The sequence below is a fragment of the Syngnathus typhle genome, linkage group LG19 (genome assembly GCF_033458585.1).
Source record: "Syngnathus typhle isolate RoL2023-S1 ecotype Sweden linkage group LG19, RoL_Styp_1.0, whole genome shotgun sequence".
NCBI lineage: Eukaryota > Metazoa > Chordata > Actinopteri > Syngnathiformes > Syngnathidae > Syngnathus > Syngnathus typhle.
In genome coordinates, this window is record NC_083756.1 from 7,275,225 (window position 1) to 7,291,123 (window position 15,899).

At 43.8% G+C, this 15,899-nt stretch overlaps 3 protein-coding genes across 4 annotated transcripts; 2 read left to right on the forward strand and 1 right to left on the reverse strand.

The window, feature by feature from the left end:
• Positions 1-825: 825 nt before the first annotated feature.
• On the forward strand, positions 826-9,534 carry zcchc2 (zinc finger, CCHC domain containing 2). Of its 2 annotated transcripts, none has more exons than XM_061265708.1 (14): positions 826-1,782; positions 3,073-3,187; positions 3,268-3,338; positions 3,624-3,695; positions 3,941-4,032; positions 4,265-4,368; positions 4,442-4,504; positions 4,709-4,763; positions 4,831-4,954; positions 5,057-5,106; positions 5,267-5,334; positions 5,537-5,665; positions 5,851-7,377; positions 7,551-9,534. In XM_061265708.1, exons 1-14 carry the CDS (start codon positions 928-930, stop codon positions 7,610-7,612), a joined length of 3,387 nt encoding a protein of 1,128 aa, XP_061121692.1. In that variant the 5' UTR covers positions 826-927; the 3' UTR covers positions 7,613-9,534. The 2 variants fall into 2 exon arrangements, with proteins under 2 accessions (XP_061121692.1, XP_061121694.1); XM_061265710.1 differs by having other exon boundaries at positions 3,271-3,338.
• A 133-nt stretch (positions 9,535-9,667) lies between these two features.
• Positions 9,668-12,528, forward strand: LOC133143646 (MORN repeat-containing protein 3-like). The gene is made up of 6 exons (XM_061265711.1): positions 9,668-10,899; positions 11,000-11,161; positions 11,241-11,398; positions 11,482-11,638; positions 11,705-11,889; positions 11,981-12,528. Exons 2-6 carry the CDS (start codon positions 11,017-11,019, stop codon positions 12,044-12,046), a joined length of 711 nt encoding a protein of 236 aa, XP_061121695.1. The 5' UTR covers positions 9,668-10,899; positions 11,000-11,016; the 3' UTR covers positions 12,047-12,528.
• Positions 12,529-13,672: 1,144 nt separating this feature from the next.
• On the reverse strand, positions 13,673-15,669 carry LOC133143647 (cyclic AMP-dependent transcription factor ATF-1-like). The gene is made up of 4 exons (XM_061265712.1): positions 15,526-15,669; positions 14,866-15,012; positions 13,885-13,993; positions 13,673-13,817 (listed from the first exon to the last, which is right to left on the reverse strand). Exons 1-4 carry the CDS (start codon positions 15,626-15,628, stop codon positions 13,673-13,675), a joined length of 504 nt encoding a protein of 167 aa, XP_061121696.1. The 5' UTR covers positions 15,629-15,669.
• Between the last annotated feature and the right edge of the window lie 230 nt (positions 15,670-15,899).

Consider the following 15,899-nt stretch of genomic DNA (forward strand, 5'->3'; position numbering starts at 1 on the left):
AAAAAAACACACTCATCCAACAGAGAGCCTGTTTTAGCACCAAAAAGGGACCATATGTAAAGGTTTTAACCAGTAAACAATGTCAATAAATTACAGACTCAACAATAAATGTTAAATAACATCTGTTGCACATTGGAAAGAAAGCAGAGAACATTTTCTAGATTGTTTATTCTTGTAAGTTACTAAATCAGGGTGATCAAGCAGAAACTATTGCCATCATTATCTGCAAGCAATGTAAAGTTGTTTTTTGCTGCACATAGAAAAATACTTTTTGATATTCTGAATTGTACAGTTTTAGGGCGATTCATTAGAGGGGAAAACAACTTGTAGAAGTGCTGTTGCTAAATTGCATGTCATCGTCTGAACACATTAACCTGGTGTAGGGATGAAAACAGTATATAATTAAAAAAAACACTTAAGAGTTCTTGATGCATGCAGGGACGATGACATTTGGTTTATTGGTACAAAAGATTAATTAAGAATGTTGAGCCACTGGTGCCCTCTACTGGGATACTGAGAGCAATGAGGGGGTGATGCATCTATCATCTGGAATGCAGAAGTAACCAACCAGGAGTTAAAATTTAAGAGTCTTTGAATTTTAAAATTCTGCCTTGGAAAAAAAAATAGCTTATTTGTATGTTTTCTGCAAGAAACCTTATTTACAATTGTGTAAAACATCATCCTGAATTAGTTTCCTGATGGCTCCTCCTCTCCCTGAAGATGCTGAACTAGTTTTCCGTGACTTGCTGAAATCAGTTGAAATACTAAAACCATACCAGGAGATGGCAGCACTGTGCTAATTGTTATTGGTTACTCTACCGGAAATAATGTAGTAGAAGAAGGAAATAGTAGCCCACTATGGAGCCGCCCTGTTTAATGGCGAGCTAACAGCAGCAACACTCCAAGCGACTTACTCTGGGTGTTTTCATGCCGAAACGCGTCAATAATGTAGTTGTAAACCCCCGCCATTCTGACGTTGGGCTCGTTCCCGCAGCGCCGATAATGCCGAAGATGAAACTACGGATGAAAACAGGCAAGGAAGGTGGCGACGAAACGACCGAGGAAGATGCATTAGTGGAGCCGAAGGAACGTCAGCATATCCCCAGTGTGGTCTCTCCCACATCGATGTCCAACAGGCTGGAGCAGTCGCCCCACGATCATGTTTTTCCACCCCAGATGGACAAGGAGACTATTTTTGAATGGTTCGGCTTTCATCTAAACCCTGCCAAGCGAATCGAGTTCATGTGCGGGCTGATGCACATGTGTCAACCCCTGGAGCTTCGTTTTTTAGGATCGTACTTGGAAGACCTGGCTCGGAAAGATTATCATGTTTTACGAGACTTTGAGTTTCGTGCAAATAATCCAAACGAGCTGGGGATTTTAACGGATTTAATCGACCCCGTTGTGAGGTCTAAGCTACTAGTGTGTCTTTCGCTTCTCGGATCTGACAGCAGGGAATGCGCTGGGATACTCTTTCGCATACTGAGCCATGTAGATCCGTCGTTATTCTACAAAAAACATGACTACTCCCTTCCTTCATTCGGGGACCCTCAGCACCACTCGTTGGATCCGGATGGGAATGCTTGCAAACAAACATGCGCCGTGTCAAACACCGAGATCTCCCCTGGATCTTTGGACCAGTTAGCGCTACTTTTCAGTATGGCCTCTTTACACCCAGCTTTTCATTTTCACCAGCGAGAAACGCTTCGGGCGCAACTGGATAAAATTGAGCTGGCGATTGAAGAGGAAAGACGACAGATTCGTGGAAATGCACAAACAACGGTAAGTGACGAGCTCAATGTGATGCTAAGCTAGCTCTTGTTTACTAGTTTTATTTCACCTTGTTTTATTTTCAGAAAGTTCGTTTTTTTTTACTTTGAATATGCACATCATCACATGCTAAGCATTACCAAAGGAATTTAATTTCATTCCGTTAGTTCTCTTTCAAGTCTCTCGAGTGACAGCTGGTGCTTTAGCTGCAGCGAAGCTTAATGCTAACTTGCTTGCTAGCAGGCTTAAGTTTTGCAACTGACGCTTTCACAACAGTTGTACAACACGGGAGAGGTGGGGGTCAATTCTCGGTAGATCCAGTTAATGAATGGCCTTTCAGTTTCTATAAGGTCGACGTTTTGCAAGTTCTCATTCAGCTACTGATGGTGCCGCATCTGGAACAATGGAGGGTTCTTGCTCAAGGACACTTTGATGTGATCACGTGCAGTCTTCAGACCGCTAACGTCAAATAACGATATCATTGTCCAATTTATGTAACCTCTTGGTATAATATACAACTATTTGATAATACAACTCAATATAGTAAACGCACGCTGTTGTTATACAGTCATTTCTCGTAGATGTCAAAGTGCAGTTTCTCTTCAGGGAAAATGAAACTGTCGGATATAAAAGTTTCTTTTGCTGCCAGTTACACACATGCCATGCGGCCACTTACTGTCACTGCACGTGTTTGCATGAACCTCTCTACTTCTACCAATGTTGACCTCTGGTCTAGCTGTGCTGTTGAATTTTAAATTACGTGCAACCCCTGTGGGGAGTCCGCTCCCTCGTGCTCGTCGGAACCAACGACTTTCGCCATGCTAGCCCCGTGGTGACCGTCTGCACGTGCACCCGACTGGGTGCCCAGGACGCTGCTCACACGTTTGCCTGCTTTGTGATGTTTTTCACCGATTCACGACCACGGTCCATTGGGCGCCGTTGAACTGGACTGCCCCTACACCTGTCTATGGACCCCGTGGAGGCTATTTAGTGTGTTTTGGGATGTTCTCTTGTATTGAGGGGTGCTGGTTGGCCACAGTTACTTTTTTTTCCTTTGTCTTTTAGCTTTGTTTTGCTTTGATGGCTTTTATCTTGAGCACTTTCTGGCTTTCTTTGTGGCGCCGTTGTGTGGCAGCCTTATGAGAGCCTATTGAGTTGCGCTCATGCCATTTGTGCGTCTTTTGTATACCCACTCTGTGGTATGAATACTGCTGGGGCCTGAATTTCCCCACCCCTGGGGATCAATAAATATACAATCAATAAAGTGGCTCACGAGCTTGACCGTTGTCTTTTTAATCCCAGGAATTGCCAGGACATAAGGTTGATTATCTGCCTTCTTCGTCTTTGGGAGAGTGTGCAGACTCCCATCCTCCTTATCAGAGCCGACGCTCCAGACGCGGGGCGATACAAAAAGAAGGTGAGTATGAACACAACTTCATGCCATCAAATATTTGTCCTTATTATCTTTTAAGCATTGCAATATTTCCCCCCCCCCAGCAGTGCATATAGAGGCAATTGTTCTCAAGTGTATCTCTCTGACCAGAATAGACAAGGAATACAACTTTGAGGTGAGAAACTTTAGCAAATGTTTGATTGTAATTTAATCTGACATATTTTACCAATCTTAAATGGGAATGTCTAGTACTTGTATTTAAATATATGGCAACAGAGCAGATGGATTATCCAAAGCGCAATGTTGAGTCATTTTCTGTTTCTACCGAGCCAAATCATTGAATAGCATAGCTGAAATTGTTTTGTTTTAGTTTTGGGAGACCCACCTAATCTGATAGAACGTCATGACCGTTTTTTTTTTTTTTTTTTTTTTTACTCATGACATCTCGACTTGGTTTCAGGTGAAGTGGTCAGACTCCTCTTCTAGTAACGTGACCAAAACTCATCTGGAATTGGAGAATTTCCTTTTTAAGGTAAGCTCATTTGAATGGGTTGTGATGATTCAAATGGTGTCACTGGGCCAAAAACTTAAATAGCGCCAGTGGAACATTAGTCATGACATAAGAGTAGAAGAGTCTTCTTTTTATGATTATAGAGGTGTCGATTAAATGAATCAGCAGCAAACATTCTAATCAAATTAATCACTTTATGAAAATGCGCAATTGAAACCACTTTCACTTTTCTTTTGGAGTGCAATTTATAAACCTTCTCTTTGCAGCTTCCTAAAGATCAGTGCACTAACTCATTTGAGAAGAGCCTCCTGAGACTTTTGAGCCACTATGAGAGCAGAGAGTGCGAGAAAAGCCTCAGGTACTTTTTATTGCTATTCGGCCAACCATGCTTATCTGTACATGCCTGCACACAAACACAACAAGACGAGTTTCATTGAATGAAAAGTGAAACACAGAGAACTGCTGTCTCAATGACTAAGAGTTCATGTGAATGCAGTTTTACCACATGTTGTTCTTGAGCTGACATGATTTATTAGCCTCACTTGAAAAGACACAAAAGCCTCCAATTTTCCTTTTACTCCTATCTCCAGGGAAAAGTTCCTTGCTGCGCCTCCAATTTTCAGACAGACCAAGAGGGTGTGCAGCTTCTTCAATTGCGACTCCAGTTATTCTACCAAACCATCAAGTTGCCGTTGTAAGGAGCTCGTAACAGTGATTTACTGTTCATCATTGTAAAGCTTATAGTAAAATGTTTGCTTTTGGTCTAGGCAACTGTCAGCTGGGGAAAAATTTACAAGGCGATTGCTCTGACGCCTCAAGTCAGGATGAAGGTGAGACCTCATCACTTCAATAAAACTGAGAAGTTAGGGTTGCAAAAGAAGAACCGAGTGACTATAAAAAGTCAGTGAATGAGACCTGACAAATGAAACGTTTCTGACTTTGCTGATTATTATTCTGAGATTGGTTGTCTTCAAATTAAACTCGAAAAAAGGATCCTCATGTATAATTTGGTTGTTGTTTTTTTGCGGGCGTAGAATCATACAGTCAAGGGCATAAGAAAAAGCACGGCGCCAAGAGTGCAAGTCAAAGGTAAGACGAACGTCTCGCGTCAAGTGGGAAATGGTTTCAAACAAATGGTGCTAAGACTTCTCTTTAGTCTGCCCAGTGCAAAAGGGCCTCGGGGAGACAGTTGGAGAGGACCTCATGTCGCTGAGCTCAGTGGTTCATCAGAAAGGAGGAAAAGAGGCTTCAAACTGAGAAGCGTGCCGGAACCTGAACAGGTGGGGAACGGTTGTTATGATGTGGATTGTTGTCGCAATGGGTTTCTTCAAGAATCTGATCAGACCTTGACCAAAGTTCCCTCCTCCTTTTGTCCACCTCAGAAAACGGAGAAACGAAACCACCCAGGAGCCAAGGCTAAAAGCAGAGACAGGTAGATCAGCAGTAATGGTCTTCAAATGTCCACTTTACCGTGGCAAGCCCTGACGATGATGCCACGGCGTAATAACCATAAGGACGACATCTCCCGATTTAAAAACATTTCTATTGCATTGTTTGCCTCACCTTGGGGTTTCTCTTCTTTTTATCTACAGAGGCAGAGAAAAAGGATCTTATTTGATTAATGGTAATCTGGCACCAACTCATTTGCCTCAAAATAAAGGTGGGTGTTGGTGTAACCATACCTGGCAGTGTAGCTTTTTTTTGTCCTTTGTCCTTTTTTGTCTTGCCGATATCAAATCAAAGATTCCCGTTGATTCATCGTTCTCTTTATTTTGAGTAGGTCAAGTTTGTCTATGTACTATATCGACAAGGAACATCTTTATGTTTTTGTGAACACCCAGTTGCCAATATGTGCAATACAGGTTTGGTAGCTGTTGCTGGCTCTGGACCGGACACATTTGGTGAAACGTCATCAGAGAGCTACAGTTCTCCGTCAAGTCCTCAACACAGAGGAGTAGAGAGTCTGGATAGTGAAGATGATAACAATAAAGGTAAAAAAAAAAGTGTTGATACTCTTGTGCTAAAAGGCAATTTCCTGATGACCTTTGTACTCCTGTGTGATCAAAAATGCGTGACCAAATTTCCTTTATGGCATCTGTAAAAGAAAAGAACGAGTGGATGATGCCTGAGTGGCAATGTATTCATTCTTGTTCTCCCTTTGGTGTTTGTTTCACAGATACTGACAGTCATTCTGATGACTCCTTCCAAGTAGCAGGCCCCAGCATGTTCTTTGCCCGTCAAAGTGATCCAAGTGTCGTGGAAAACCTGATGTCTGTCCACCCTTTGTCCCCAAACAACCAGATAGACTTTACAGGCCCAGAGAACAACTTACAGTTTCCCCCTCTTTCCTTCATGCATCCTGACGTGCTTCCAAACGGCGCCTGTGACCCTCCACTGACCGTGCCTCCGCTTTCCAGCCAAAGCGTCCTCCCGGATGGAAAGCCTTCTTCTGGACCGCTGATGATGCCCATGCCTCCGGGGGTTCCGGTTATGCCAGGCCCCGGGGAACCGGAAAAAAGGGACCTCATGCCAACTTTTGGTATCCCGTCAATGGGGTTCCAACCCGGTGTGCAGCCTCTAGTCCAGAGGTTCAAAACCGCCTTGCCGCATAACCAAGGTGGTCACGATGGCTCCTCGGAGAGCACTTCTACTCCCGCCGGCTCCCAGTCCGCGCAGCAAGCCCCGGTGCGACCTATGGGTGCCACGTCTTCGGGCCTCGCCATGTACCCATCCTCTCTGCCCTGCCAGGACGCGGCCGCGCTAAGTTCAGGTCTGACGCGGTCACTGCCTCTCGGAGAGGCTTCCCACGCCAAGCATCCCGGTTTAACCCTAGGGTCCGCTCTGCCATCCGCATTCACTTTGCCACCTGGAGGTGCGCCGGCAGCTAGTGGACATGTGCAAGCAGGCGTGCCGCCGGCCGTGCCCACGCACAGCCCGGGCCCCGCCCCCAGCCCAGCACTTGCTCACGGCACGGCGCTCAGTGACTGTATATCTTACAGCAATGCCGGCGCTTCCTGTGGAAGTGGCTGTGACAATCCTATCGCGCTTCCACAGAGTCAGCAGCAACAAGTGCCCCCCCAGCCGCCCGCACCGCAGCCGCCGCAGCAGCAGCAACAGCATCTGATGGGCTGCGGGACCTGCGGCTGCCACAACAACTGCGGCAGCCGAGGCAGCGGCAACGGCGTGAGCGGCTGCCAAGTGCCGCTCTTTTTCCCCAACCACCAAATGGCTGCAGCGGTGCGGCAGGTCTTCAGCGTCCCGCCCCCTCTCTTCCAACTCACGAGCCTGTGCATCAACAGCTACCTCACCCAGGGCCAGCCACCCCACCAGGCCAACGGGGCCGCCGCCCTGCCACCTTTCTACCCAAACGCCCCGCCCCCCGGCCACCCTTCAGCCTACGGCCCCATCCACTCGCATCCTCACAGCCACGCAGACGCGTCGTCTCACATGCTGAGCACGCAAGTGGTGGCGGCGGCGGCGGCGGCGGCGAGCTACAACCTCCAACAGCAGATGACACCGGTCGCATCGTTCCAGCGCATTTACCGGCAGGTTTATCCCAATCCTCTTGGGATGCTTCAAGCGGCTTCACTTGGGGCCGGCGGAGTCAATAAGAAGAACGGGAGCGTGTCCTGTTCCAACTGCGGTGTGAGCGGACACTACGCTCAGGACTGCAATCAGCCCCCCATAGACTCCGCACAGCAAGGTAATCCAGCAGCATATATCTTGTAGAACCGCCATTTTGTCCTTTCAGCCCAATGCCTGAATTTTTATATCAGATAACCACAGATGGGCAAATCAATTTGTAAATACAAATGCTAAACAACAAACATGCCTTCCAGCATGAATTGCAGTTGGTATTTGCTTTTCTCCCTCCAGGCGGTTTCCGGTTAAAGTACGCGGCTTCACACGTCGCCGAGGCACTTGACGGCGCTGACTGAAAAAGTGGAGCTGTGCCGGTGACCCTGGCGCTTCCGTGTGGTCGAAAAAAGCAACGACATAACAGGAAGAAAGCGTCCGCCGCTAAGGGCTCAGCGGACAAAAGCGACAAAAAGTATTTGTGCCTAAGCCTTATTCACATGAAATCATTTCGACGTCCGGTGCACATGAGTTCCTCCCCTTTCAGATGAATTTGGATGTTTTTGCACTGAGGGTTGGAAAACATTTAACTTATTACTACTTGATTATTATCATTATGATGAGGAATATTATTACTTTACTTTTAAGGGGCTTTTACAGACTTTTTAAAGTGAAGATAACCCTGAGCAACATGAAACAAAAAAAAAAAAAAAAAGTTCTCCTGCTTTTAAACACCTGCTATTTATGCTTTGTCGACATTACTGTTCTTAGGAAGGTTTTATTTGTTTGACGGAATATTTTCGGATAGACGGTAATCAAAATGTAATTAAGAAAATAATTGTGTTGACCTCACTGTAAGTTTTTGAATGTACGTCACATTTAAGGAAGCTGATGTGCGAATCGAATGCTTGTTTTGCCACTCAATAAGATTGTGGGCATTTGAAGATAATTGCTGCTTTGACCGTTAACCCCCTGCATTTTCAAAATGTTTTTTTTTCTTCCCCCGCTAATGTGCACTACAACATGAGGTGACGTGCATTTCAAGCCGAGGTTTTACTTTGTATTATTAACATTCGTTGTCACCTGCAGATACTACAAAAACACAATCTTTCTCAGTTCAACGAGTACAGCGAACCTTCGCATATTTACAGTGCGGCATTCACAAAGTCACGTTTGGTTTTTAATTTTGCTTTATATATACTCTTTATTCACCTTAAAGTTCACCTACTTTATTTGTTGTGTGTGGCGCCCCCTTGTGGCCTCTTGGTGTCTTGAAACTATGTTAACGTGAGTTGGAGCTTCATTGATGTAAGTGCTTTGATGGCACCTGGGTGCCGAGAAACTTCGTAGGAGTGAGTTGAGGGGTTTCATTTCTAAAAAAAGTAGCACTTTGTCACCATGTTGTAGCATCTATAGGCAATTGTTAACTTGACACTAGCGGTGGTTCACTGTGATGGGTCAAAGGTCTTCTGGGTCCGAGGGCTGCTGGATTAGTCTGTTCAATATTGAAATCATATGTATTTGAGATCGGAAAAGCATTTATTGACCATTCATTTATGAACTTTTGTTCCTTGAACATCAGAATCAGCTTTATTGAGCAAGTTTCTGCATGCCAAACAAGGAGTTTGACTTTGGTTGATCTCAGCCTCTGTACAACATTTAACAGAACAGAACAGAACATGCGGGGATATCCCGGTCGACTTGCACGTCTCAGAACGGAAACACCAAATAATCGTTTGTCCTCGATTATATGAATTTTGAGATTGTCTTTGATAAATTGAGCAGCCCTGCTGGATCCTAGATAGCAAACCAATGCACGGACCGCTTTCCATACTGGTTTGGTAACAAAATGTCCTCCACTGCGTGATGTCGTGTTGGTTAGAGCTGCTTGCTGTTGCAATGAAGAACTATGCATGTCCATTTCTTTGGTTGTGAATTCTAATGTGTGGTGATGATGAGGGAAGGTGACCGGTCAGGGCAAATGACTTCTGTCCCACACTGCTTCCGAGATCTGACTTCTTTCCCCAATTTGATAGAGTGAATCACAAGCGCTGCTGATGTCCACCAGTCGGACTTGTGAAGAAGGAAGTCCTCTGTAAATATTCTGTGCAGGGGAGGAGTTAAACGTGAGTGTTGTGTTGACCTCAATGGTGTAAGAAAATGGTGTTTACTGTACTCTTTGATACTGGAATGCCAGATATATTTCTAGAGCAAAATTTGGATTTTATGCAATCTGTTTTCATTTCAATTAAAAGCAATAAAAGGAGAAATGTGTTGTCATGAATATTCAGAATAGGGTTTTTGCTTTAAGATCTATTGTCGCAATGATTCGAGATAAATGATACAAATGATCTTTTATTTCATAACTACACTAAAAAAGGGACACCTTCCAAAACAAAATTAACCTTTATGTAATCACATATATTTTTGAACCACAACAACTAAAGGGGATTTAATAGAGATCCCGATAAAGTAAATTGTAATACAGGTGATGAATTCAATGCTATAGTGAGAAGCCACCATTTTGTTTTTGTGGCAATAGCAACCCATCAAAATCCCTGACGTGATTCACAGTGGATGAACTCTGACTGTTAATCTTCCCCACGTACATGTATGCTCCCAAATATTGTACCAAATCATTGGAAAGTGTTAGATTCTTGGAGGCCAGTCCAGTACAGCCAGTGGTGCACAGATGAAGGATGCAGCCACCGCCTGCTTCAAACTCCCAGGGAAAGCCCACAGACAACACTCCGACCTGGGACCCGGCGCCGGTCCCAGAGCGTAGGAGGCGAGCACATCCCTGAATCGGGAGGGACCGACCCCCGCATCAGGCAGCACGGCTAGCGGAATAACCCATGCCCACCCCTGCGAGAAAGGCGAGAAGACCCCAGGAGGGTGCAGAGGAACCACATTGAAGCCAGGGTCTTGGATGAGGGGACGGTTGAGACTCCTCGGGTACCAATGGACTGCGAACAGCTCCGACGCTGGATCGCAGTAGAAGGGCAACGCATCATCTGCGAGGAAGAACAAGCCTCGCCCCTTTCGGGTGCACACCGCGAGTCCAGAGTCAAGATAGAAGCTGGAACACATGCGAGTGACCCAAATGGTATGTACTGGAATTACAATGAGAAGATCAAATTGAGATCTTTCCAAATGACAGTCTTTCTGAAACTAGCACTCCAAGTTTCCACTTCATTTCATATCAGGGGTGTTTGGATTGTGAGGCAGGACGGCTAACCACTACAACATCGTCGAACTTTTCTCAATAGCTCAACCCGATGTCATTTTCTTCATCAAACCCTGACATCATTGGCCATCAGAGGTCAAGGCTTTATGTCATCCCTTAACGTTCCCCAACCTTCCTGTTGAGGCGTTTGCTCCATTTCCTATCAGGAATCCCTTCACGACAACAGTCCTGATTAAAATGTCTGTTCGCAAATACACCAAGCATCTCAATATATATCGACAGGTGATTATATTTTGTCCATTTTCATTCCAAGCCCAAACCTCAGATGTTGCAATCAGATATTCATTTTATTTGCATTTCCCGCAGTGCCCTGACCACTTCCCTTGAATGAAGTTCATTAACTCCATCGTCCAGACATCAGGCCCCTTTTAATTGTTGCTAAATTTTCACTCATCTCCACAGGTATGGCGTTACATGATAGGGTCAATCGAATCGGAGTGCTTAGCATGCGTGGGATTGGTTGATTAAATAATCCAATTCTATTTTGAACTGTCCTAAACAGGTGACCCCCCCCCAAGGATGCCGTTCCTTAAAAAAGCTCGACTCAGCCTGCCTCGCGCAACAGTAATAGACAAAGCAGCAAAGAAATCCGGACTGCGTGGAACGATCTTTTCAGTCAATGGAGATAACTACACCGGAGAATGGTTGGACAATAAAAAACATGGTGAGTCAGCATTCTTTTTATCCCCAAATCACGTGCTGTAATGCTTCCATTACAAAGTGTCAACTTGTAATCCATAAAGGTTGGGGAACCCAGGAGTGGAAATCATCTGGTGCCATTTACAATGGCGAATGGAAATATGGCAAACACGACGGCTACGGTGTTTTTAGCGTCCTACTGCCAGATACCAAGAAGTATACCATGCAGTACTGTGGAGAGTGGAAAAATGGAATGAAACACGTATGTATATTTATGAATTCTATTGAGGCAACTTTTATCACGCGTCTCTGTGAATTATTGTTCCTTTTTCAAAATCCTTTCAGGGACATGGCTCCTTTTTTGATGTGCATGCGACGTATGAGGGAGAGTGGAGCGAGGATAATCGCAGTGGTTGGGGGCGACTCACCTATAAATGCGGTCATCTCTACGAGGGGGAGTGGCTATGGGATAAGGAAGATGGAGCCGGTGTTATTCAATTTGGTAAGTTTTCCTTCTGTATTCGTGGCGGTGAAAGGATTTTCAAGATCTAACTTTATTTGTTTTAAGACAATGGCAACTGGTACGAAGGATCTTGGAAGGGCGGTAAGAAGAACGGTCATGGGAAGTTCTACTATGCTGACAAAGGTCTCATTTATGAAGGCCTTTGGGTAGATGGTGATGCAAAATGTGGGACTCTGTCTGATTTCGGGAGGGAAGCAGCACCATTCCCCACCAAGTATCCAATTCCTCGGGTAACGTTTGCACTATTTCATACTTCTCATCCCACCATGACTCAATATTGAAATTTGACTTCGAAAATGTCTTTTTTTTTTTAAATCCTAGGTAACACTAGCGGACATGAAAAGGGTGTTAACAGAAGCCGAGGCAGTATACGTTGATGAAAGTTGATGGGGGAACATGAGGAAAGTTCTTTTTGTGTGAATTCAGAAACATTTTGCATTCATTTGAGTTCCTGGACAAATGTATCAAGACATGGCCATTACATCAACAAGAACCCAAAAATGAGAAGAAGGGATCATTTGGAATGACTTTCTGCTGTGCAGCAGATTTTGAGCCCATGTAGGAGAAAGATTTTGGGGTTAAAGTCACTGCCCTGGTTGGTAGTTCTTCGAGGTCCGTCCCAAACAAGAAATTTGTCCTGATGAAAACGAGCTCCCAGAGCAAGCCAGGGAAATCTGGAAACCTCACTGGAGCCCAGCAATGAAAGTTGGGATTCCACTGATGGTTCGAAGAGTCAAAGCGTTACTCAAGAGGAATATTTGGAAATGTGATAATCTCCATGGTGACCAAAATAAATGTCAACTCTCGGAAAACTGTTTCATCTGAGTGCAGTTCAGTCATAAAATTGAACAATTTCTTGGGTCTTAACAGTTTCAGAAAACTTTATTTATCCCCGTGGGGCAATTAAGGGAGCGGAGAGCAGCACAGTTATTGACACAAGTTTAAAAAGCATCGTCCATTCTCTTGTACCGGTTCCAATACAAAAAAAATAAATAAACAAATCCACATTCTCTATACTGCTTATCCTCAGTAGTGCCGCTGGTGAGATGGGAGCCTGTTCTACTTGACTTCAGGCAGGAGAGGGTGCACAGCCTGGACTGGTCACCCAGTCAATTAGAGAAAAACAATAAAATTCACAATTCAATCTTAAACAGGATGAAGAACAGTGGTGAGAGGACAAAGCCCTGTGAGGAGCCCGTAGAGGTAGTAAACAAGTCAGACTGTTGTTAATCAAGACTCTCTGATTCAAGAAGTCCGGTATCCAGGAAGTGAGAGAATACAGGGAGCCGCTCTTCAGGGTTTGGCCCAAGATGTGCGTTTCAATCGGTGGCTTTGGAAAGGCAGGACGACGATATTGAACAGGCACTTAAGATGGTCAGGGCGGCATCTAAATCCGGCCACTGATGACGTCGGCGCCACTGGAGTTGGATGGCTGACTAAGGTCCGGAACCACTGATGGTTCTAGAGGAGTTAGGTTGGGCTCAAATAGTTTGACGAGTTAAGAGGAAGAAATTGAAGAGGCCAAGGATGGGATGGAAACTGACTTGTGAAAAATTGTTAATGGTCAAAAAAAGCACGAGACAATTTGCCAAGCGGTACTGAAGACAAATTTATGGTCGGGTTTGTTTCAATTAACTGGCCTACTACCCTGGCAAGTTACCAGGATGAATGGTATTCTCTAATTTCAGTGTTAGTATAGCAACAATTTCTTCATCGGTATGGAAAGCATATAAAAACACAATTATTCACGGCAGTTTAGTGCAAATGTGAGCCAGCACAGTGCAATTTTCTATTCTGGTACAATATGTGAGCTTTTCGACCCAGCTTCATCATCAGACCTGTCTCAGTTATTCTTCAGCAAGATATGAAGCCCTTGTTGCTCCACCATGTGTCAATAAGATGGTCAGCTTCCTTCCTTGGCATCCTCTGATAGCAGCAGTTTTTGTTTTGTTTCCTAATAAATGAATAACTAAATGAAAATGTACAGTCTTTGCAGCTACTTTGACAACCTTATCAAGGGCCGTTATGATGACACATTTCTTTCCAGGTTTTTAGCTCTTCCTTCAGAGCCTTATTCTGATTTTCAAGCTTTGCCACACGTTCCTCCAAGCCTTGAACGTAAGCCTTTCTCCGCCTCCTATATTCCCGTGCGGCCTCCCTGCAAAAGAGATCAAATAACTTTGGCTTTTTTTTTTTTCTTTTTCCCAGTTTAATTTTCCATCTACCTGTTTTTCATCAAGCTGCGTTCTGATTGGTTGCGAGGACCGCTGCCCTGCCCCACGCCCTGTGGGAGGATGGAGTTGGCGTACTGAAGCTGCGTGGCTGTCATGTCACCTGCCAAACCAGCAGAGGGAAAAAAATTATAACCTGCACCCGGGAAAAAAAAAGCTGCTTGTTTCTTTAGGTATATATTGCTTTTATATATAGGATTTGATTATTAGCAGAGCCGCGGGGATCAAGTCAAACGTGTAAGTCGCAAGTTCATGCAAGTCGGAATTTTCAAGTCAGCTTTTGTCTTGGGCGTTCACAGGTTATCTATCGCATGTCCAGTCAAGTCCAAAGTTGTCACTTTATTTATGCTCTTAACTATAGAAGGCCAACATCCTATACACCTCCAAAGAAAATCAACTTCAATTTAAATATCCAAGTATCCACAAAGCATCGTTTGGAAGTTGTTGCATGTGCAAAATATAAATATGTATTTTTGAAAGAGTCTTGTCTGTGCGCCAACCATTTCATGTATTTCAAAACAATAGTTTTTTTATTTTTATTTAAATTTACTTCATTTTAAAAGCTACAGTTGTGTTTGAAGTATAGATTATTTACCTAATTGCTCTTTTGGGTTCTGTACTATGTTTAACACAACTACACTCATTTAAAACCATAATGCCATATTTATATGCTTAACTCAAACATATCATAATTTGAAACCATAACTTCAAAGCACAGCTCTATTTGCTATTTTATTTGTTTTAGAATTTCAAAGCACATTTCATAACCGCTTGTCTCTGCACAGTCTTGAGATTCAAACCCAAAACATCTCGACTGTAGGGCAGACTGCGATCCACCAATCCCTGCCTCCACACCATAATCATAACAACTACGACTTTACAATTTGTAAGCGTTGTAGTTATTATTAAACCTAATCCAAAATTTACTTTCCACCTTCTTGTGTGCCATTAATTAAAGCAATTCAGTATTTGTACCTGCAAGCGGTTGAGCAAATTGCATCTGCAGGTTATCCTGCCGCTCTGTGCAGTATGGAATGGGTAGAGATTGTGTTGGTTGTGTACTTGGCATAGCCATTGTTGCCACCGTCTGTGCTCCCTCATTCTGATAACAGAAAGGACCTCCTTTAAAATGAAAGAAAAGTCTGTCATTTATAAACATAATATTTTAGTTTACATTTGGGTTGGTCTTACTTTTTTTTTTTTTTATTATACACATGCACTCCAGATGTTGCTTTGACACCGAAAAATTATAATAGTTATCCCCACTTAAACCTGCGTGTTAGCTTGTTGGTGTCTAGCACTACTGATGTCGTTTGGATGTCACCGTCACGTTTTAAAAGTCAGAAATGGTCAGATTATTGGATGTCTAAGAAATAATCCCAATTAATTGTCTTGTGGTGTTGGGATTTTTTTCCCCATCAACCAATCTGCACAGAAAATGGTTGGGGCCATTTTAGATGTTAAACCAACTGAAAACGTCCGCTAGAAATCCTCCTGACACTTTTGCTTTTTATTGTCAGACAAAACAAAAAAAGTCTCCCAAATGGGCCTCTAATTTGTTTGTATTTTCTGGCCGTTTGGTTGCCCTGCTGAATGTTACAAGAAGTCTTGACAATTGATAAAAGAGTAAATTACCTTGTATTGAAGGGAAATAGTTATTTGGGTGATTCCACATGTTTTGATAGTAGCCAAAGGCGTTGGATTCAGGAGCGAGCGTCTGCGGGTTGATTGTCGTCATGGCTGTCAGCGTCTGTGTCCCCTCGGTGTTTAAAGGGTGAGATTGAGGAGGCTGAAAAAGGGAAGAAAAAAAAAAAAAGAAGAGCGTGATTAGCAAAGCAACTAAAGCCAAATTACTGGCCTTTTTTTTTTTTTTTTCCTCACAAAACTTACAAGGGCTACTTTCAAAATGCCTTCATAGGTTAAAGTGGTTCTGGGTCAAGACACTCTGTGCTGATTATAGAGCTCAGGAACATTTTATTGTTTGTTACAAGTAGATAGTGTTCTTTTGT

Bases quoted from the DNA above. Each gene is read 5' to 3' on its own strand.
- LOC133143646 (XM_061265711.1), top strand. From the start codon at position 11,017: ATGCCGTTCCTTAAAAAAGCTCGACTCAGCCTGCCTCGCGCAACAGTA. The intron at 11,162-11,240 runs GTGAGTCAGCAT...TAATCCATAAAG, and splicing joins GTTGGACAATAAAAAACATG to GTTGGGGAACCCAGGAGTGG. The intron at 11,639-11,704 runs GTAAGTTTTCCT...ATTTGTTTTAAG, and splicing joins AGCCGGTGTTATTCAATTTG to ACAATGGCAACTGGTACGAA.
- LOC133143647 (XM_061265712.1), bottom strand. From the start codon at position 15,628: ATGACGACAATCAACCCGCAGACGCTCGCTCCTGAATCCAACGCCTTT. The intron at 15,013-15,525 runs GTAATTTACTCT...TTCATTTTAAAG, and splicing joins CTATTTCCCTTCAATACAAG to GAGGTCCTTTCTGTTATCAG. The intron at 13,818-13,884 runs GTAGATGGAAAA...TCTCTTTTGCAG, and splicing joins CGCAGCTTGATGAAAAACAG to GGAGGCCGCACGGGAATATA.
- zcchc2 (XM_061265708.1), top strand. From the start codon at position 928: ATGCCGAAACGCGTCAATAATGTAGTTGTAAACCCCCGCCATTCTGAC. The intron at 4,955-5,056 runs GTGGGGAACGGT...TGTCCACCTCAG, and splicing joins GCGTGCCGGAACCTGAACAG to AAAACGGAGAAACGAAACCA. The intron at 5,335-5,536 runs GTGGGTGTTGGT...TGTGCAATACAG, and splicing joins TCATTTGCCTCAAAATAAAG to GTTTGGTAGCTGTTGCTGGC.